Source organism: Lepidochelys kempii, chromosome 10 (assembly GCF_965140285.1).
Source record: "Lepidochelys kempii isolate rLepKem1 chromosome 10, rLepKem1.hap1, whole genome shotgun sequence".
Classification (NCBI taxonomy): domain Eukaryota; kingdom Metazoa; phylum Chordata; order Testudines; family Cheloniidae; genus Lepidochelys; species Lepidochelys kempii.
In genome coordinates this window covers 56,854,641-56,878,540 of record NC_136389.1, presented here as the reverse complement: position 1 = coordinate 56,878,540, position 23,900 = coordinate 56,854,641, and the positions used below count along the sequence as shown (strand labels likewise).

General features: G+C 40.8%; 1 protein-coding gene across 2 annotated transcripts in view; it reads right to left on the bottom strand.

Annotated features, from left to right (window-relative positions):
• THSD4 (thrombospondin type 1 domain containing 4) overlaps positions 1 to 23,900 on the bottom strand; it is a 621,627-nt gene that overhangs the window by 483,066 nt on the left and 114,661 nt on the right. For both annotated transcript variants that reach the window (XM_073303716.1, XM_073303717.2), the window contains one exon: positions 11,057 to 11,159. In XM_073303716.1, the coding sequence (XP_073159817.1) occupies positions 11,057 to 11,159 (103 nt within the window). The remainder of the gene's footprint in view (positions 1 to 11,056; positions 11,160 to 23,900) is intronic.

Below are 23,900 nucleotides of genomic sequence, written 5' to 3'. Positions count from 1 at the left end.
ATAAGCTTTTGTGGGTAAAAAACTCACGAAAGCTTATGCCCAAATAAATCTGTTAGTCTCTAAGGTGCCACAGCACTCCTTGTTGTTTTTTATCAAAACTGAAAATGGATGCATGTAAAAGCTCACTAAAATTCACAAAGCTTTGAATTGAGACAGGGTCCAGTTTTGAGCAGACTTCACTAATCTGCTCAAGATCAAAAAAAATTTGCTGTTTCATCTGATTTGTTAAAATTAAACCATTCCAGCTGCATTTCACTTTGAGATTTTGAGTTAGTTTGTTCAATTTTACATAAAATTCAAAGTGAAGGTCAATGCATGCAAACCTACGTGAACTGAAAACAAACAACATTAAAGGAAATCCCCAGAGAGAAATCTTCTGTAGAGAGATCAAATCAAAAGCACAGAGGGCCAGATCCTCAACTTGTGGAAATTGGAGCAATGATTTACACCAGCTGAAGATCTTGGCCCCACATATTTAAAAACCAATGAACCCATCTACAAAACCTTGGGAATTCAAAGATCAAGCTAAAACTACGTTCTCCTTCTGTTGACCTATGAACCAGACTTATACAAGGTCTATAGCTTGCTCATGAACCAGACTCCAATAATCTTCTATGATGATGCTAAAAAGGGAAAAATACAAGCTTGCTAAACTTGTGAAGAAAGATACAGTGACTTTTAACTGAGCAAGCAATGTTTTAATGGCAATAGATTGAAATATATATAAATATAATGTAACAGCAGCAAAATAATGAGTAAGCAGCAGATGTTAATTATGCAGTTAGGAAGTTTATGAAATACAAAGTCTGGAAATGTACTGAAAAACAAGATATACAGTATTTGAATCGGAGCAAGGGAACTACTAGGAACCAAAATTGCAGACATCCTCAAAAACTGTAAACAGGCAATCAGAAAGCACTGTAATTAGTCTGTCATTTGTCATTGGTTGCAAGCTTCACTTCCAGACTTATAATGTATATGCCTTTCTATAATGTGCCATACTATTAATTAATAAATACCAATCAAGCTTGGATACCTGAGGTCTCTTTAATTACTAAGTAAAATCGAATCTGAATTGATAATACTCGTCCATCGTTGTCTTTGATATTGCAATATTTTGGGTACATAGATCTTCAGCATCCACTCTTAGTGGACCTCTAAGGTATCATGACACAATAGGATAAAGTTGATATTCTTCATTAAATGTGTATCTTCGCTTTTGCTTTTTTAATTCACTCTTCATGTTATTTGAATGCAGAGTTTGATTTTGGTTTATTTTGCCATTGCACTGTGCAGATGCTTCTGTTGCCTAAAAGTCTGCAATGAAGTTCTCTGAAGTGCCTGAATGAATATTGGCACTGCAGAGACAGGCCAGGTACTTGGGGCAGCACTACTAGGATATCTTACTCCATATTCCTGATAAATTAGGAAGCAAGTTAATTATATTCAGAGGTGGTTTTTTGTTTGTTTCGTTTTGACAGGAGTAAGACAATGCAAAAGTTGCCATGAAACCTTGTCAGAAATTATATGGTAACCTGGCTGCGCTGATCTATTACAGAACTCTGTAAGTAGCACAAAATGTGTACATTTACATCAGAGTGCCAATTTTTCAGTCTTGATAGTACAGATGGACTGCGTATGGAAGGTTTTCATTCTGTAACAAGGGGAAGTTTATTCCATTTTATCTCAGTCTCCACACTTCAGGGAGGTTTGGATAAAAGGTTCTGTGTTCAGCATGTAAATATATATTTAAATTTTTAAAAGGCATTATTTTCACGGCAAATGCAATAGACAATACAGCCATTTGACAACCCAAAGGAAGCATTATACCCTCTGATTTTAAAAAAGTCAGGGGGAGCTATGGGAAATGCAGCCAGTTTGCAATATACAACATATCCCTACTTCACTTACAGTGAGAAAATTCATGGGACTTGGAAACTTGTGTAAATTATCCTGGGAGCTCCCACTACTTTAAAGTAGATAATACTATAATATACTTTAAATAAGGCTAAGCCTACAGTGTAAAGCCCTGATTCTTCACCACTGAAGTCAATGGATGCTTTGCCTTTGATTTTAATGGGCTTTCAATCAGGCACCAAATGCAGTCCAAATTGTCAAAAATGACTTTGGCACTTCAAAGCCGAAGCCCCATTGCTCTGAAGGAGAGGTTCTTTAGTGGCTATGGCACTTTTGAAAATAGCACATAAGTAAAATTTTCAAAAACACCTAAGTATGAGGGCAAGCATCCTGTGCATGACTACACAGACCCTTCCCTGATTAAAGAGGTGGAAGCAAGTGACTCAGTGATCCTGAAGGGTAAGTGGTAACAGAAAGTGGTAGCAAGGCAGGTGTCAACGATTGGGGATGCTGGTCATTTAACTAGCTGGAGTTGCTAATACAGCTAAGAATGGCTTGTGCAGCGAAGCTTTTGAGTGCAGATTAACTGGAGTTCAAGACAGAAAGAATTTAGCAAACTTGCACCATTTCCAGGAAGGAGTGTCCTGAGATCACTAGTCTTGGGCAGATTCAATTTGCTAATTGGTTGGATCTAAGGAAACTCCATAAAATCTACTCAATGGGACTCCAAGGGCTATATCCCTTTTAGTGTGGTAGAGGTCGCATGGTTTCCTCTCAGGCCCAAACCCTCTCCTCTGCACAAATCTGAGTAAATGAGCTTGCATACGAACGCTCCTCAAGTGTCCAGGGACAGAATCCTCCACAGGTCAGAAAACACCAGTAGAGTGGCTCTGCAGTTCCAGTCCACTGGCAATATTGCCTCTAAACACCCTCCATTCCCTTGTTCTATTTAATTTTGGATCCACAGATAATGCCACCAGTGCTTCTTTGGCCTGTCTCTACACTTCCTCCACAATGAACCTGCTGCATGGTTTCTTAGCCTGCCATTTCCCACCGACTTTGTCTAGTATCATCTGATAAACCTTGTTGCTATGTTATTTACACCTCTCACTCACCAATAAAGAGACTTTTAAAAGATCAATTTAATTCCCTTTTAGATTTGTCATAATTGTATTTATCAAGATGAGCTCCTTTACTTGTGCACTGCAGGATTTCCATAAAATTCACCATTAATTTCCTCAACTAGGCCATTATTACAGAGTGCTACTTACTAATTTTATGACGGGCTATACTAAGCTGTCTTTGTTGAATCACAGACAGTGAAATTTCTTGTTAGAAATCCAGCAAAATAAATATGAATAAATAAACGCAGCCGTCTGGAAGAGCAGAATGATAAAATCCCAAGACTATTTTTTGCTATTAAAACCACTCTGGATAGTGAGGAATAAGAAGCATTTACGACATGCCGAAGTTGCACCAAGTACAGTATCTGCTGCACACCTCAGCAAGTAATAGATTTCATTTTGTTTAGAGCCCATATGCTATAGAACGTCAGCAGGAGAACGTCTTCAACTAGAAGTTAAGGTACTAGGAAGCGTTAAAAAAGGATGTCACTGCACTCACAGAACTTCGGCCAGCTCCAGCATGAGTTCAATGCACATAAAGGCTGCAGAGGGAGTGCAGAGGTGGAAGTGATGATAGAAGAAACAGTCCAAAAAACAGCAAAGTCCAAATATGCTGAAAAATCTGTTAAACCCTAAATATCATTACAGGATCCCATAAATGGTTAGCTGGGAGAAGCCTGCATGCCCATGCATTTAAAAGCACAGGAGGTAAATCCCCCCCTTCCTTGAGTAGCTGGGTTTGGCAACAGAGATGTCCAGGGAAGCAAGGTAGAAGAAATATTCCACAGAACAGGAAGCAGCAGGAGCAGCACGACTCTATAGCCCCTACTGCAGCTTCAAGGTTGCAGTAACTTCCATTCAGGTTGCTCGCTCCCAGCCATGCTGAAACTCTGCTCCAGGGATCAGGAAACCTTTTCAGGTTATGATTTTTTTCTCCCCAAAATAGAAACATTTCAAAAAGAAGCAAATTCTCTGTTTTTATAAAAAAAAAAAATTCGCTGAAAGCTGGCCTCTGAAGCTTTTCCTTGTGGGCTGTTCTCCTTAACCTACAATGTCCCAGTTTTGAAGCTTGGTCTGCAAAATTGGAAACACTTATTTTAAAAATCGGGACACTGTAGGTTGAGTACAACTACCCACCAGAAGCAAACATGCCGGGAATATCACATCTCACAAGTTCCCAATCTGTCTTGCTGGTAAGGTGTGATCTCTTCAGGAAGTCTGCCTGTAAACTGCAACGCTTGTATAAAAAAAACAAAAAGCTAAATTCTTAAAGATTTCACATTCAACACAGTAAGGGCTCAGTTATGCCTCCCCCTTTGCAGGTTCCCTACCAAAGGGAGAGGAAGCCCTTCCCTGGCTCCCCAAGCTGGTTTAGCAAGGCCAGGGTGGAATGCAGGAGGGGCACAAGAGCAATCTCTCCCACCTCTCCTAATTAGAATGCTGGAATAACTCCCACCACAGCTACACTTCTTGAACTAGCAGAGATTGTAATGCCACCCACACAATACCCACAGCACCTTTGCCCTTTCAAAGGCACGTCTCATGTCCCCTCACGTGCATTCAATCCCTCCCCTCCCTAGCACAGATGACGCTCTTACAAGCCATAAATAAGCCCTGTATGTTTAGCCTTTCAAATTCAAAACACATAGTACTTTAAAAGCCTACTAGTTGAAAGTCCTTTCCCCCGTTACTTATCTGCCAAGTCCTGAGTTCAGGGTTTTGTGTTTCCTCTGCATTATCAGTCACATCTAATCCAGTGCTGGCAATGCTATATCAGGGGTTTACCAACTAATACATCACTAGCAAATGGAACTGAAAGTGAACCAACGGCCATAGGTGGCAGGTGTATCAGGGAAGAACTGATTTTCAAACTTTGTGTTTCAACATGTATTTGGAATATGTGCGATTACCTGCGTGTTCTGCTATAGAGGTAGGATTTTGCTTGATTTAAAAAGTACTTCATTTCACCTTTAAACCTGCACAGCTTTTCTGAAATGAACTGGCATCTTCAACTATTCCTCCCCTCTTCCCCACCAAAAAATAGCATTAGCTCAAGTGCCTTGACAGTCTCTATTGTGGTCAGATAAACCCATACATTTTTAAAGAAATTAGCAATTCTGCTTCTTCTTCAACCTTCAGTTACCTGTTCATAAGCCATCAAAATATATTAGGGGTTCTTTATAGGTTAAAGAACCTTTTCCCCCTTACCCAAAACAAACATGATTACAATTACATATGATTTAAATAATTAGAAAATTTGTTGTTACGGTAATTTTAAAATTGCTTGCTGTTTTTATTCTACTCCTCCTTTTATTCAGACTTTTCCTTTTCACAATAGGACTTTTCTCCCAAAACCTGTCCTGTGCCATTGTTCCTCCAACATCAACTAGAGAGTGTAAATTGATAGGGTTTATAGTCCCTTTAATGTTTTTTTTTAATAAAGACAGAAGTTTGTGTTGGAGCAGAAGTATATAAAATACAGTTCAGAACTGCAACTGCACCAATCTAAAGAAGGGAGAAATAAAAAAAATGAATTTTTAAAAAAATAATACTAATTATACATAACTCCACCATCAAGGCTGGGCTGAAAATCATGGTTTAAGCACTCTCACTGCTCCAACATAAACATTAGGGGCAAAAAGCTCTCCCCAAATCCTTCTTCACTGGGATTGTGCAATGTGGGGGAAGGAAAGAGAAATGGTGGTGGTTGTGTGTTAAGTCCCTTGAGTTGTCTCTGCTAGCTCAGAGCAGAAGGGGAAGGGGCTGGTTGTGCAGAGGAGGTGGTCTAAGTATCACCTCCTCAGAGCAGCAGCACACACACTGCCTACTGTATGCTGTCGATTGTAGCATGCATACCAGGAGATGGGGCCAGACCCCTAAGCTTGTGTATCATTAGGGTTGCCAACTTTCTAATTGCACAAAACCGAACACCCTTGCCCCACCCCCTACCCCAACCTTTCCCCAAGGCCCCACTGGCCACTCACTCCATCCCTCCTCCCTCTGTCATTCACTCTCCCCCACCCTTACTCACTTTCACCAGGCTGGGGCAGGGGATTGGGGTCCAGGACGAGGTGAGGGCTCCAGCTGGGAGTGCAGGCTCCAGGGTAGAGACAGAAATGAGGGGTTCTAGGTGTAGGAGGGGGCTCTGGACTGGGGCAGGGGGGTTGGGTGCAGAAGTGTGTGAGGGCTCCACGATGGGGCCAGGGATGAGGAGTTCGGGGTGCACGAAGGGGCTCAGGGCGTGGCTGGGGGTGTGGGGTTGGGGATGAGGTGTTTGGGGTGCAGTAGGGGGCTCCAGGCTGGGGGGTGGGCTGAGGGGTTCAGAGTGCGAGAGGGGGCTCAGACCTGAGGCAGGGGGTTGGGGTACGGGAGGGGGCTCAGGGCTGGGGCAGGGAATTGGAGGTGGGGATTGGGCTCCAGCCGGGTGGCACTTACCTCAAGCAGCTCCCAGAAGTGGCTGGCGTGTCCGGCTCCTAGGCAGAGGGACCAGAGGTCTCTGCTTGCTGCCCACGCCCGCAGGGACCATCCCCGCAGCTCCCATTGGCCACGGTTCCTGGCCTATGGGAGCTGCGGAGCCACTGTTCGGGTCAGGGGCAATGTGCAGAGCCCCGTGGCCACCCCTGTGCCTAGGAGCCAGAATATGCCAGCTGCTTTGAGGAGCCGCCAGAGCCAGGGCAGGAAGGGAACCTGCCTTAGCCCCACTGCACTGCCAACTGGACATTTAGTGGCCTCGTCAGTTGTGCTGACCAGAGCTGCCAGGGTTCCTTTTCAACTGGGCGTCCCGGTTGAAAACCAGACACCTGGCAACCCCTATGTATCATGATCCTTTGGGGCCATCTTGTGTCAAGAGGCCTCCTTCTTAGCACTCATGTGCTAGGAGTGTACCTTGCCCTGCTTCTTCATGATTGCACAATGTGGTGGGTGAAAGGGGTTCAGCTCTCTGGGCTTTCCCTCACTGCCACCACATACCACAGGGTAAATTTAAATTAAGACACAACACAACATCGACTGTAGAAACTTCCCTGTTGATGCTTTTAAATACAGAAGTAAAACTAATTGCAGCATGCCGCTGGAATTAAAGCCAGGACTGAAGCCTTGGCTAATCCAATGGTTAACACCATTTCACCACTCAGGTGTCAGCAACTGGTTTAGCTGATCTGGTGTTGACCCAAGTTTAGCCGTACAGGTAGGCAAGGTCAACAATGCCTCTGCTTACACCTTTTCAGCTAAAGCAGTTGATGAAATGATGCTATTTCCTAGCACAGAGAAGGCATGAAGAGGTATGTGTCTATAAAAGGAACCCTCACGCTCTTGCAACACTCCTGGACCATAATGGGAGTTTCCCCCAAGAAAAAGTCAAGGAAGGACTGAAGAATTCAATCTTTTGCTCTTTCAAGATGGAGGTTTTGCCACTGTGAATTCAACTGGAGGAGTTTTATGGCTCTGCATGTAGTGATTATCCATATAAAAGAATTAAAATGTGAGAGAGGGGAATTGCCCAAATCAGTCCTTGTGACAGATTCCCCTGTTCTGGAGAACAGTTTTGATGTAGAGAGTGACAATCTGTGATGTACGTAGTGAGTGTGTTTGTAATTCATTACTTGGGCAAACAGATAACAAGCAAGAAGTTATAGATAAGAAAAATAAGCCATGCTATCCTATGGCCAGCATACTGCATCTATGACCAATATAGTATACTGATCTGTAGCCGATATATTGCATTCTCTTTCTGGACGCATAGTACCTCTGAAAGTTCTTTGGGAAAATGTCACGCCTATTTAAATAACCAAACCAAATTCCTTACAGTATTTTAAAGGGCTAAGCCATGAAAGTTTAGAAATGAAAAGATTGTGAGTTAAGCTTCAGCTAAATGAGGGCAGTTCCTCTTATATTCAAGTACCAATAATAACTAGAGCCTGTCAATACTTGTAAATTCTTAGATTCCTAAATCACTTTATGCAATACTTCTAACAAAATTACAATTTCACACTCAGCAAATAAAAAGGAGGAGATTGAAACAAGTGTGATTTTAATTACAAGAGACTTGCACGGATATACATATTTTTGCTGAAACTTACTTTATCCATCTCACCAGGTGATATTGTAGATAAGCAACCTTTAGCAGTAGGACAGCTCCCTTATTTTATATATATATAAAAAGCAAGACTAATGTGATTAAAAATATGTGAACCACAGATTTTTTCCAGCAATGAGTACCTCTTCCAGGTTGTGCCCTTCAAGAAGTGGTATAGAAATAGAGGAGCCCTGCACTGAGCCAGCTTGATGGGACCCTCCCTCACTGAAATGAAATCTTACTTCCTGCCTCCACTATACAGCAGGTTGATTTGTATTCCATGTCAGCAGGCCCACATCTTCACCTTCAAAGGAGTCACAATTTACCATCTCTGGGCTTTTACAAAAATCAATAATATTCCACCTCCTCTTCATAGCTAACAGCAGCAACAACATATCCTTTAAAAATACTTGTTCTTAGGAATGGTCAGCCAAGAAGTTGTAAAGACTCATTCCCTAATAGCACCATCATTTTTTTCAAATGCAGATTGTAGTGGGGAATAATAATATAACTGAGTTCAAGGACGAGGAAAGAAACAAACAATTAGCACTCCAAATGTGTTTCACTCACTTTAAGAATTCCATTCCCTGAACGTGTATTTCAGCATATTCTGTCCTACTCCACTTCCATTTAAAAGCAGGCCTTTTATAAATTAAGGCCCCAGTCTTCCAATTCAGACTATGTAGTATTTCAGTAGGTCTTCTCATGTATCTAAGTTCTACTCAACATGCGGGGTGCAGAATCACAACCCAAGAAGAAATTGGTGCATTTGAAAATGCATCACTTTATTTATTAATTATTATTGTTATTCAGAATTTTTTTATAATCCAATCTAGTAGCTACCTAGTAGACGAATGTTCCTATACTAAATAAGGAATGTTTGTGAGTGTCAATTTACAGTGCTACACAGACACAAATCATTAGTTAAAACATTATTAAACATCAATATGAAACAATTTCTCTCTCTCCATTTGCTAGACATTTTTGGATGAGGAGGGAGAAAAAATTAAATTAATCTTTGGCTCGAAGACACTAGACTCCCAAAGTGGCAAAGAGAATCCTTATGACATTCTAAGAAAAATCTTAGGAATCTTTTTCCTGTTTGGATTAGGGAAACAATGCTACACCATCAACAGCATAGTGCTAAACCTGGGATTAAGTAAAACAAACCCAAGTAGCTAATTAGTAGGTTCAGTCTAGACTATTTAACTAGAGAGCACAAAAGATCTCTAAATGGAAGACATGCACACAACAGGCAACATTGTGTCTACGCTGACTTCAGATTTTAAAGGGGCAGAGTGTGAAAGTAAAAATACCTCTTTGAATTAATGACTGTTATGGATAGCTCCATTGGAACCTGCCGATGTGACTGAAAAGCCTGATACAGAGAGAGAAATACCTACAGACATTAACCAAAAGAGAGGGTCACAGTATCCAGTAAAGTAGATTTAGCTACTAAGAAGCCATCTATTCAAGTTAATCTGGCTGTGGCATAATGTGTTACTTCAACTACTGAGTGTTGCATTATGTTGAAGAAGGGGCAGTTGAAGAAGCAGGGAGCACAGCTAGTAAGAAAAAAGATCTAATTAAAACATCCAAATACATTCTCTTCTCTAGATTGTGAGTTTCTCAGGGCAGGGTCCATCTCTTTGCTGCATATTTTGCAGTGCTACCGCAATCCAAGTGACAGGAATAATACGGGGCTCTCCAGAGCTGAGAACAGCCAGAGTGAGTGGCCTGAGGTAAAGATTTAAAATAAATACTAAAAGAGGAAAATGGATGGATCAAAAAACTCTTCTTAACATGCTCCACTTTCAAATTTCAGGGTGACAGTCTCTGCTACACTCAGAGGTGCAGCACAGAAATCATACCCCAGTGGGAAGGGGGACAGTGATGACTTTAAGTCTCCTTTGCTCCCTTGTAATCCGGAGCTGCTCCAGAAGCTAGAACATAATAGGCCCACAGCACTGTCTAGAAACTCCATAGTGATGCAGTCCAAACCCTGAGACACCACCTACACCAGACCGTATGAGCAGTACCTCAGAAGCAGCCCACCAGTTGTCTTCCACAATCTCTGCAACCTGAGAAATCCTCCTGCAGCCAGATACAAGGCTTTTTAGGCATCTCCAGCCCTTTTACCCAGCAGTCAGCAGGGAGGATCTTGCCCTGATAGTGCACATACTTCTCTGTGCTTGAGTTCTCTTTGTTCCACTGATGTCTTCACCGTCTTCTTGACAAAGTTAATAAAGCATAACATGAACTAGCCTTCTCTCAGCCACAAAGAAATATTTGAAGAATACGTTTCTATATACACCATAAATATTTATACAGTGATAATCACAGATCTCGCCTGAGGGGGGCCCAACCATTGCTTACACGAAGATGAATAAATAAATAATTGCAACCTCAAAGTTCAAAATATATGTCTCTAGAAGAGAGGGGTTCTAACCCGCCTCACCTCCGGGCCAACTTCTGACTAGAGATGGCAAGCTACTAGTAAGCTGCTGTTGCTTTTATATCCCAGGGTGTTCAGTTCTAGTCCCAGCTGGGCAAATTCCTAGCACAGTTATCCTCTGCTGTTCCCTACCCCAACTGCTGAAGATGTCCATAGAAAGCGAATGCATTATCCAGAGAATCTTGAGTAGGATGTGTAAGAACCATGGGCAAGATGCTAATCTGATGTAAAATTGTTTAGCTCCATTTACTTAAATGGAGAGACACTCTGTTTACACCAGTTGTGGACATAGCCTCCAAATGTAAGAAAGCAAAAGAGAAGATACAGAAGTTGAAAACAGTCACCTCTGGTTGTACTAACTAAGGAGGTAACTAGGAAATATTGGTGTTAGGCTTTTATCAGTCACATATACTACAGTGGATGAAGAGAGGAAGGTCAACAGGGTTTAAGGACAGTTAAAGCCTGTTGATATTTCCTGAGTTAAAGATGTTTCTATTTCCAAAATGCACTACATGTAATAACCATAAAATGGATTTGACTTCTTACCTTCTGCAAAAGGTTCCCACTCATAAAATCGACCCATAAATGGTTTGTTGTTGTATGATGCACACTGTACCTCTCTGATATTTCTGCTGCTTTCAGGACACATCTATTACAATAAAGAACAGGGGTGTTATATTATGATTTCCAGCGAGATCATTATCACTTTCTTCTTTATTAATTGCTTTTACAAGTCTAATAAAGATGTCCCAAGCTCAGATCCAAAAAGCTATGTTACAGGAGGCATCTCTTCTGCTACGTAGGTTAGGAATTAGAAGCACAGTTAGAGGAATTGTGGCTGTCCTGTGCAGTCAAAACACCTGTTCTTCAGTAGAAATCTTGCCATGAGAGGGACCTCACCAGCAAAAGTCACAAGGGAATATGCCTCTGAGCAATCACCATGTGGATTGCCTGGCCCTTCCTATATTACAGACAGAAGCAGGCAGTGAACAATTGGAGCTAAGCGTGCCAATTGCCTCAGCTACTTTGTGCAGCATGTGGAATAGCACTACTGCAGTGACTTATCTACTTGCTCACTAAAAGTCATGCAAGGGATCCTGCTACAGGGGATCATGAGTAATGGCTTGGTAGGATCAAGTCCCATGTAGAGCTGAGTGAATATTGCTGGGGCTTTTTGATTACTTTGCTGTTCTGAATTTTTTTTTAAAAAAAAAGGTCAGGTCCAACTGAATCCAAAAATTGAAAAACAAAATTATCAAATAAAAAAACAACCACCCTGTTTAGTACGCCACACACAATCCAAGTCCCCCAAAAATTTGGGGCCAAAACTATTTCACAAATTCATGTCAAATCTGTGAATAATTGTGGGTTGACCAAAAAATGGATTTTTTGGCAAATACCCTATTTGTCAGAAAAAATTCACCCAGCTCTGGCCCTAATGTTGGTATTACAGTGATGAGCACCATAGAAATGTAAGATCAAGAAACAAATGAGTACATTTATGCCATGGTCATAACTAAAATTGTAATTATTATTTACAATAACATTAAAATCTGAAGTATCCAAGGAAAGAATACATTCATGAACTTTGTGAAGTTAATGGGGTAATAGTTGTCCAAAATAAGCAACTTTGTTACTGAACTGTCGTGTAACAAATGTCAAATGATATTTCAAGAGAAATACAATAAACCAAATTTAGTCATTTCCCTTTCACAATAGCTTTGTATTATTCTATTTACTGGGCTCAGATTCAACACAGTTGAAACTCAAACACTTGCATGAAATGTTAAAAGCTGGCCACAGTTATTTCTTAGCTTATATTTAAAACTCATTCCATCTATGGTTTGTTTATTTTTTCTTCCTATCTACATACAATTCTATTATTTCCATTACTGGGTATTTTAACTTGTGTCTTAGTCCCAGCTGCAATATTCTTGAAACTAAACAACAACAATGTCCAAGACACCAAAAATGCATGTGTGTGTACTTAGAAAGACTATGGGATGTCACACAAAGAACTAGACCAGCATGTCAAGTTTCTCTACTGAGAAGAGATAGATTTCAAAGAATGGGCTCAGAATTCTACAAAAGCAACAAGTACCATTGATTAACTAATTCACCTGTATCTACTTTATTTTGGAAAAAAGCAGTGAAAAGAGAGCTATTGCTGAAATTGTGTGTTGGTTTTCATATATTTATGTCAGGTGAAGGAGCAGTTTTCTTTATAGCAGAAGACAGCGTACTAAAGGTCAGACATAGGAGCTGCCTGGTCATTATCCACCCTCTGTCTACAGAGATGTATCTGTTTGGCTGATGGAGGCATTGAAGCCTAAGTCTCTCCCAGTTGGCCATTGTGCCAAAGCCACATCCACGTGTCACAAATTGCTTTATCTTTATTAAATCATTATAATGAGCTTGCTAAAACAATGCTTCCAGCCAAACAGCCATCTGTTTTTTTGTTCACCCACCCCCCTGAGATCTCCAAGGGAATTCAAATATTGTTTTAAAACAAACACGACACACACACACTTATGCACCCTAGAAATACCACTGAGAGTTACTGAGACATAATTGTAAGGACGGGACAGAATGCTACCCCACTGCCAAACACTAATCAAAGTTATAATGTTAGGTTTGAAATACAGAACGCATTAGCGCTGAAAATTCAGTAATGGCTTCAGTGCAACAAGAGTTAACTACATCATAATAATGTCAGAACAATCAAGGCGAGGGGATTGCAACTTTAAAAATGAAATCTATCACCTATACCTCCTAAATAACAAGGGCAGCTCCTCAGCTGACATAAATCAACATCATTCCATTGAATGTCAGAGGAGCAATATCAATTTACACCAGCTCAGACTCTGACTTGATTTTTTTTTAAATGTCACTGATTTTTTTAAATTAATTTTTATTTTGGCACACGTCTTCTGACAGTCTGAGGTTTTGTACTTGCTTGTTCTTCCTTGTGCAGTCTTGAGATCATGCTCTTGCCTATCTGTATTTCTGGCACATAAATCATTTCCTGTACACCCTGTCCCTACTAACTGTGGACAATACATGAGTAAAAAGATCAAAATATTCACTGATGGGTTGCCAAAAAGTAGTCTTTTTTTTTCTTATTTTTATATCACTGTATTTTCTACTTTAAAGTTATGGAAGAGTCACCCGGAGGAAACAGTGAAAACCTCAGCTCTTGAGTTATTAAAAGTTGGACAGGACAAAGCTAGGAAAATACACTATTCAAAACAATCTTGCACTAGCTGAGAAATGCACTGCCTTAATGAGGTCTTGGCTACTTCTAAAAGTTACAGTGTGATGGTAGGAAAAAGCCCATTTGCTAGTCTGTCTCTTTTGAATCATTGTGAACTATCATATGTACATAAGAGTTGGTAGGAGACAACAGGTCAACACTGATTCTTTGCTTTTTTTTTGAAGATTTATTTCTTTATATAGATTAAGGTCACAAGCATTTATAACACATTCTGCTGATGTGCTAATAATAATCTATAATACATACTGCTTAGGTCTATAATAGTCTGATAACACTTATGATACATTTAACCTTTATAAACCATTTATATATGAATATATTAAAAACATAATATAAAATGTGACCCAGACAATATTTTTGTGCAGCCTGCCTGAAAAACAGATATTTTGAGTGCTCTGATGGGGGGACTGAAAGTTGTGTAGGCTCCCTGTGTCCTCTTAAGCCCAGTTGTAACCTTTGCAGCATGCTACAATGTGTCACTACAAAAAATATACACAAACACAAAAATTAATCATGATGCTACAAAACTAAGTGTGAGACTTTGAAAGCGCCACAAAACCCCATCCATTCCCTTGGGTTTATTCCTTTTCTTTCATCAGAGGCTACAATCAGTTTTTAAGTTTCCCATTCCCTACCGCCATTTATCACACACCCATATTATTGCCTGGTCAAGAAAAGCTTTAAGAACAGCATGAGCATCTGAGTTTCAAAAGGAGAGACTCCAGGAAAAAGGTCACATTCACCATTGCCCCAGATTTTAGCTTCTTACAAAATTCCCCAGCAACTCTCATGTATCTAGTAGTTTTTAATCACACTTCCCACCATGATATCAGAGTGTCTGCTGATGATAGATGCCCTGTGCTTGCTGATCCTTCCAATAATGCTACACATAGGTTCATTGAAAATCTGTTGCTTTGAATATATTTTAAAAGCATGTTCAAGGAGGAAGGATGGTCTTGGAGTGGGACTGAGGAGACCTGGGTTCATGTCCCACCTCTACCACAGACTTCTCATGGGACTTTGGGAAAGGTACTTCATCTCCTTGTGTCTTTGCACTGAAGTTCCCCATTTATCATTATTATTGGGATAATAGTAGCTCCTTACCAAATAGGGATGCTATGAGTAGGGATTGGGGACAATTTTCAAAATGCAATTTTTTATCAAAATCACAACTTTTGATTTAAAAAACAGATCCAAAATTTCAAGCATTTTTTGCAAAACTTACATCTTGTGTTTTGGTCAGTAACAGAGCTGGTGAGAAATATGTATAAAAATAGGGTGACAGTTTTGAAAAGTTTTTGTGGAACCCACACACACTCTTAACCAGCTCCAATTGTGAAGACAAACATTTAGGACCAGAGCTCAGGTGAAGCAATACTTATTTACACCTACTAATTTAAGCTTTCAGATTCAACTGTGATAGGGCCCATAGAAATGAACTAGATAAATCAATCTCATATTGGTAGAATGTTTAACTTTCTAATATGCTGAAGGAAAACAAAAACTAGAACCCATAATTGTGTAAGTTTTTTACGTCACCTCCTTTTCACAGTACACTAGCACAGAAAGAAAGCATCAATCTAGTGACAAATTATTTTACTTAGCTACTAGGCTAGCTAGCTTAAAGTGTTAAAATTTTTCAATAAAGGTAGATTTTCAAAAATTTTACTGCCTCAACCTGATAGATTCGTAACAGATACCTTCTCAGCAAACAGTGCTCGCCCATCAGTGAGAAACAGAGAGGAAACAGGATGATAACCTGCCATTTTTAGTCCTGAATCTTAGTGCAATGGTAAAATTTTCAACTCAATATTCAGGATTTTAACTACTTAGCTAGAGTACCATTAAGCTCCAGTTAAAAACCCCAACCCCATTAACATGACCCTATAACCCTCAATATTTTTGTCCAGCCAGCAAGTGATGAAAAGGACAGCAGCACTACAGAAACTGAGGCCCAGAGAGTGTAAGGGCAAAAATTTCAAAACAAGTCACCAATTTTTGTTGCTCAAATTTGAGTAACTAATTTGAGTAACTAAGGGCTGATTTCCAGAAGCACGGAACCCCTGCAGCTGTCTCAAATAGAGCAACCAAAATCAACAAAAACAACAAGGAGTCCTTGTGGCACCTTAGAGACTAACAAATTCTTCAACAAAAAAACTTCAAAAACAGACTTCAACGAGAAACTGCAGAACTGGAATTAATTTGCAAACTGGACACCATCAAATTAGGCCTGAATAAAGACTGGGAGTGGATGGGTCACTACAAAAAGTAATTTTCCTTCTGCTGATACTCACACCTTCTTGTCAACTTTCGGAAATGGGCGACATCTACCTTGATTGCATTGGCCTCGTTAGCACTACAAAAGTAATTTTCCCTCTCTTTATATTCACCCCTTCTTGTCAACAATTGAGAATAAGCCACTTCCACCTTAATTGAATTGGCTTGGTTAGCACTGACCCCCGCCACACACTCCCCTCTTGGTAAGACAACTCCCACCTTTTCATGTGCTGTAATATTTATACTGCTTACTGTATTTTTCACTCCACGCATCTGATGAAATGGGTTTTAGCCCACGAAAGCTAATGCCCAAATACATTTGTTAGTCTCTAAGGTGCCACAAGAACTCCTCGTTGTTTTTGCTGATACAGACTAACACGGCTACCACTCTGAAACCAAAATCAACAGACACTTCTGAATGTTTTACCCCATTTCTGCCTCAATTTCCTCATCTGCACGATGTGAATATTAAAGGTTACCTAGTTCAGGAAAGCACTTTGAGATCTAGGATTGTGAAGCGCTTTATTATATATGTCACATATCGTTAGTGTTGCCTCAAAATCAGCCTAAATGGGGAGCAGGTACAATACCACAGGTAACATTTAAAAACTAAATCTTATTTATTCTTCAACTTCAAAAATATTTGAAACAGAGGGGTTTTTAAACTTTTCTTGAAATCTTAATCAGTTTAAATAGCTTTTGGCTAAATACTAGAAAATTACTATCACTTTCCCAAACTGGACACATGCCTGCAATTAGCAAAACTGTTCCAAAGCGGCACTAGGATAATTCACTTTTGGAAATGCATAAATGGGTTGTTCTAATACTGAAACTACTTCTAAGAGCAGTTAAACCATTGACTAAGATTTTGGCACTGTTTCATTTGTCTGACCTATAGTCGCTGGCAAAATCTTTTTTCCTAGTCCTTACAGTCCTCCTGGATTTCCCAGACTTGAGTATGGTTCACTGATGAATACTTTCAGTGTATATAAATAAATAAATAAATGGGGAAAAATTCACATCAGTTTTGGTCACAACCTTTGTTACAGTGAGCTCCGACCTAGCCTTTCATGAAAATTGTTTAGAAGGGATTTTCTAAAACTGATAGCCAAAAAAGCTTTCCATGTATTTCCAGAAAGTCAATGCGTCATAATAAAGTGAAATCATGCAGGCATCTATCTAGACTTCCTTTGTCTCATGGCCCATTTAATTTCTTCTACAGTCTTATCTATTTTTACTGATACTTGACCATTCTTAAAAGGAAACATACCACCAAAACAAAAGGAAACAAGACATTTCTGAAAGAATGATTCAGCATCTTCTTTCTTTAAAAAAAAAGGCAATGTGCTATCAAATGCAAAATTCCCTTCCTATGTTTATCTGAGTCACTCTCCAACTCTTTACATCATCACCCATTGTAATCCAGTGGGATGTGCAGCCAAACTCTGCCCCAAAATGCATGTGCATGAGTCTCACTGAAGTCAATGGAAATCACATCCCAGTATCTGAGAGCAGAATTTGGCCCTTACTTTGTAAGTTCTTGAGGCCACAAGCTTTTTCTTCTTGTACGTCCAAAGCACATGCACAGCAATGTAATTACATACTATAAAGTAAATTTTATGTAACAGCATTTCTGCTGCCTAGCATGCATCAGAATTCAGTGATAGAGACAGATGGTTGAAAAATAAACTCATTTCATTAAGTTGTTTTTGTTTAGAAGGTTTGAAACAAACCCTTTTTAATTTTTGCATAATTTATTTTTTTAAATTTAAAACATTTTTCTTTTTTTGTTTACAAAAACAGGTTTACGGTAACTGACATTTTTGTTGTAAATGTTATTCTATATTTTCAGAAAACATTTTGATTAAAAAATGTAATGTAAAGCAAAACAATTGTAAAGCAAAACAACGTTCCAAGTTCTTGCAAAAACAGTTATAAAAGGGCCATTAATAAATGGAAAAACTTTGAAAATTCTTGATCAACTCTAGTTACAGACCATGACCATAGATAGTAAACCATGAACATATGGGTTGGCAAGAAGTTAAAATTACCAGCTGTGGATAGTGCTGTATCTTGGCATGTTTAGAAGGAATAAGCACCTGAATTGACTAAATCACAGCCCTGCCTGAAGCACTGAGGTTGCATCTACATGTCTGCTGCAGTACGTTTCTATGCCTGGTTATGGTTATCCACACAAAATAATTAAGGAATGATGTTATTTGAAACAAGAGTTTGAGCAGAGTTTGAGGCAGCAGATAATGCAAAGAGACTCACTTCTTGATAGATAAGTAGCTGGTTTCAAGCCTGCGCTGTGTCACAGATGAAAGTGACCTTGGTGGTCTAATTCATGTTTCCTGGATAGGCTTGTGTCCATATCACAAAATCATCATACTTCTGCCAAAATTCAGAACATCTGGAAGTACCTAATCAGGGAAGGTTCATTAAGAGGTTATACTTCAGACCTATACTGAGCTGCACTGATGCAGAGCTAGGGGAGGATAGTGCATGCAGGCAGGCACTGATAAGCTATCTTAGATACTTATATGTACATCATCACTGTAGTACCTGAGCACCTCACACTCTGATAAAACACCCGGTGAGGAAAGGAAGTGCTATTATCCCCTTTTTACAGATGGGGAACTAAGGTACAGAGAGACGAAGTGACTTGCTCAGGGTCTCACAGGATGTTTGTGATAGAGCACAAAGCACAGGAATACTTGTGGCACCTTAGAGACTAACAAATTTATTTGAGCATAAGCTTTTGTGGGCTACAGCCCACTTCATCAGATGCATAGAATGGAACATATAGTAAGAGGATATATATATACATACAGAGAATATGAAAAGGTGGAAGTTGCCAGACCAACTTTAAGAGGCTAATTAATTAAGATGAGCTATTATCAGCAGGAGAGCAGGCTTGAACCCCAATCTCACAGACGAGTGCTCTAACCATTGGACAATCCCTCCTCACTGTGGGTCTTATAAAAGCCCATGGGAGTCTTTTCATTTAACTCAATAGGCTTTGGATTAGGCTTTACGTGAGGGCCTAAATTCTTGTATTCATTCTTCGCTTTCATGAATACTTCCGTTCTTCCACAAACATTTAAAAAGATGAGCTTTGACAATTTACACTCACTAGGTATGTCCTAACAGTTTAAAAAGGGTTTCTAGATTTCACCAGTAAATCACACAAATGACAATAACTGGGTCCTTGAATAAGCAGATGTTTGCCCTTATGTTTTTTTTTAAAATAGAGAACATACTTTTCATAGTATATTTATTGCTTTTCAAAAGTATATTTAATACACTAAACTCCTCAACCTGGTCCTGACTTCACATTAAAGCTTTTAGTTTCCTTTCTATTCACTTAAAGAACAATTTCCAAATAAAATCTACTCAATTTATTTAATATATTTAAACACATTTTATCCATACATAAAATACTTATGATCTACTAGTTCCATTTTAGTCACTGACAGCCAAGAAAATAATTGAAAAGTGAAAGATAGGAATTAACATTTTACCTACATGCCTTCTACACAGGTTGAAACTCTGGCATGCTTAGCATGCTTCCCAAATACATATCAAACTTTCAACGTGCTCACACATCATCAGCCTCTTTCTTATTCAGGCTTGTCTTTCTGCAAAGCAAAGTCACTGACAGGGCAAACATAAATAATTAGAACCTTTCACTTCAATCAACTCAATATCATGACAGGCATTTCCATATATAATTCCTATTTGAGCACCACTGACAGTGTTTCCACTATGTCTTTCAGCAGTCTACTGCCGTGCCCAACCTCTCCCTGTTCAAGCCATTTTCCTAAGGTACCATCTGAGCTTCACGGTAGATGGAAAAGAAGAGTTACCTTATCAAGTTATCTAGTCTAATTCTTTCCAATTTTAGCTGTAGGCCATTTTTTCTCCCTTTTTTAAACCACTTTCAGATAACTTGAATAATCTTTTCTCGACAGTGTTTTTTTGAAGGGGTTCGTACAGTATAATGTAATAGCTCTCAATCTCCATTTTTCCCAGAATGCAAAAAAATGAAACTCCTTCAGTCTGTCTTTGTATGTTGAATTCCTCATAGTTATACCATTCTGGAGATAGGTCCTTTGAATTTCTTCAAATGTTTATGCTCTTTGGGACAGAAACTGCCACGCATTATACATTTATGCAATGCCTAGCACAATCAAGCACTGGCCTGGTTTAATTGCTAGGCAGTACCCCAGTAAATCATAAGTATTCAACAGTAGTGGTTTTTCAGTTTTGCTCTTATATAATGCCAGGACTCTGATTCACATACAATATCTCATGAGCCATATTTTCTGAGTGTGCAACTACATTTGAGCTTATAGACATACAGAGCTTGCATGTTACAGCAGCTTCTGTTTCTTTTTGATACTTAAGAATAAAATTCATTTGTGAGTGTATGTTTACCTGCTTTAACCTTGTAAATACCTCTCATTTCTTTTTCCTAGTTAATAAAACTTTAGTTTATTACAGGATTGACTACAAGTGTTATCTTTGATGGAAGATCTGAGGTACAATTGACCTGGAGTAAGTGACTGGTCCTTTGGGACTTGGAGTAAACTGAATATTGTTGTAACTTTTGGTGTAAGGGATCATCAATCACAAATACAGGATTGCTGGGTGGCAAGACAGACCAGAGTACCCAAGGGGACTGTCTGTGACTCCATGTTAAGGCTGTTATAATACTTGAGGAGTTCACACTTGATACTTGGTTGGTGAAATCTAAGTATAAAACACACAACCAGTTGGGGCTTGTGCCCTGGTTTGTAACAGTCTGCCTGGAGGCTGGCACAACTAATTTATATGAACCCCCTGCTATTTGTCTTTTCTCCCAAGCAGTGGTGAGCTGGAGCCGGTTTGCACCGGTTTGATAGAACCAGTTGTTAAATTTAGAAGCCCTTTTAGAACTGGTTGTGAGGTGCCGACTCGATGGGTGCTCCAGCCCTGGAGCACCAAAGAGGAAAATTTGGTGAGTGCAGAGCACCCACCGGCAGCTCCCTGCCCCCCCCAGCCCCAGCCCACCTCCGTTCCGCCTCCACCTCCTCCCCTGAACGCGCCACCCCGCTCTGCTTCCCCGCCCCTCCCCCCCAGGCTTCCCGCGAATCAGCTGTTCTTGCGGGAAGCCGGGACGGGCTGAGAAGCAGGCCGAGGCTTCTCGCTCAGGCCCAGGGAGGCGGAGGTGAGCTGGGGCGGGAGGGCGTGAGGAGGGTTGCCCACGCTGCAGCAGGTAACCCTAGCGGAGGGGCACGCAGGGAAACCACTTCCTGCCCCAGCTCACCTCCGCCACCCTCCACCTGAGTGTGAAGCCACTGCCTGCTTCTCAGCCCCCCTAGGCTTCCTGCAAATCAGCTGTTCTCGAGGGAAGCTGGGGCAGGCTGAGAAGCAGGCAGCGGCTTCCCGCTCAGGCCCAGGGAGGCGGAGGTGAGCTGGGGGGTGAGGAGGGCTGCCCGCGCCTCCTCGTGCTCCCCCCCCCTCAGCTCACCTCTGCCACCCTCGGCCTGAGTGTGAAGCCACAGCCTGCTTCTTGACCCCCCTAGGCTTCCCGCCGAACAGCTGATTTGTGGGAAGCAGGGTGGGGCGGAGAAGCAGAGTGGGGCAGCACCTTCAGTGGAGGAGGCGGAGCGGAGGTGAGGTGATCTGGGGCCGGGCGCGGGGTGGGAAGTTGCCGCGGGTGCTCCAGCCCAGGAGGTTTTTTCCCCGTGGGAGGTTTTTTCCCCAGGGAGTCGGTGCCTAAGGTGCCACTTTTGATGTGATCAGTGGGGGAGTGGCCGCTCCCCCTGCTCCTCCCCCAGCTACGCTCCCCCACACCTAGGAGCCAGAGGGACCTGCCGGATGCTTCCTGGGAGCTGCCCCAGGTAAGCACCTCCAGGACTGTGCCTCTGGCTCTTAGGAGTGGGGTGGGCACCCACTACAGTGGCCCACAAGACCCTCCTTCCTGGTTCTGGGGGCAGTCAGGGGACAGGGGAGGGGGGTGGATAGGGCAGGGGTGGGTCCTGGGGGGGTGTCAAGGAACGCGGGCGGGTTGGATGGGGCAGGAGTCCTGGGGGGCGGGGGTGGACAACAACCCCCTCGTGGGGTGAGGAGGGAACCCGTTGTTAAGATTTTGGCAGCTCATCACTGCTCCCAAGTATTCACAATTCTGCTCTCTTAATTTATGTTGGAATATTTTATCTGGTATGGAAGTCAAACTAATTGATCAGCAATTTCCTGGGCTTTCCTTTTTAAAGATACTGGTACATAAAACTTTTACCTTTCAAGCCATCTGGTACCTCTCCAAATTCTTATACTTTATTGAAACATATTCCTAGAAGTTCAGCAATTTCCTTTGCTAATACAAAAAGAAAAGGAGTACTTGTGGCACCTCAGAGACTATCTAAAACCCTGGTGTGCATCTCATCTAGCCCTGCTGATTGTATATGTTCCGTTTTACCAGGTAACTCCTTCACCAATCCTGTATTGTTAACCTTTCTTCCTTTCTCCATCTGTTAATTGTATTAAGTTTTCTGCATTCCTTGCAGCTAAAATACAATTAACAGAACATGCCTTTTGGATGTATGAACAAAATACAGGCAACGCCTGTCTCCAGCTTTTTAGGAGTGCAGCTCGAACCTTAAATCTTTTGTTCCGCTATTGATTTCAGCTTTGCAGCACTGAAGAGTTCTCTGAATTCACTTCCAAAGCCTCTGAAGTGTTATTTGAACCTAATCTTTATTAGCTTTGCAATGCAGCAGAAACAGGGACAATGCAGCAAGTATATCTGTTACTGCTCTAGCCAGGTTTCAGAGTAACAGCCGTGTTAGTCTGTATTTGCAAAAAGAAAAGGAGTACTTGTGGCACCTTAGAGACTAACCAATAACTAGCCAGTTGTTTTCCCACAATAACGCTTTCCAGCTTAAATCACAGACCTTCCAATGTCAAGGAATCTCAGTTAACAAAGCACCTGAAAAATTCTTGCCTAGCTTTTATCATTATTGTATTTTATTCTGACTGTGCAAATCTGCTAAACAGAGAGCTGTTTAAATGATTGGGGGAAACATCTCTTCTCACATTTTCCACTGCCAGTGGGAGGATTCAAGTTCAGTCTCAAGTCTTACATAAAATTTAGTGACTCCGTTCAATCACAGATAAACAGACCATATCACTCCACTGTGATATGGTTTAGCATACTTGGCATTTCAATATTGAATAGGTCCACAAGAGAACTGGTGTGGGAAAACTAACAATACAACTGCCTCCACAGCACCTAGTCCACAGTTTTAAGGGGGACTCCTGCTTCCACCGCTGTCTATTACTAAAATTTCACAGACACAGATATTTATTCCAGGAAAATAAAAACCACTTGGAAAAAAAACAGCTTCTACGTTACCTATTTTTAACAATAAGAAAATGGAAACAAAATCTAAACATGTGGAGACATCTCCTCAGTTGGTGTAAATAGGAATAGCTCCACAGAATACAGAACTACATTGATTTACACTTTTGATTGTCTTTCCAGACCCTTGATCCATCAGACAGCCAGATGTCTATCACCTCACTCCAGAAGAAATGAATTTTTTAAAAAAAGTCTGCGAATTTTATTTTCTCAAGTTTTTGTCAGTGCCCATTTCACTGTGCGATGGATAGGCCATTAAGCATTCAGATTGGGCTGTCCAAAGGGATCTTCTCTGGCTGATCTTAGCCAATTTACTGCAAATCCTTAGCTACCTTTGTACCCTGGCTGCTCCCATTCAAATATGCTGCAGGAGTCCATCCAAATTCAAAAATCCTTTCACTAAAACACATTTACAGAAACCGTGTGTCATGCTT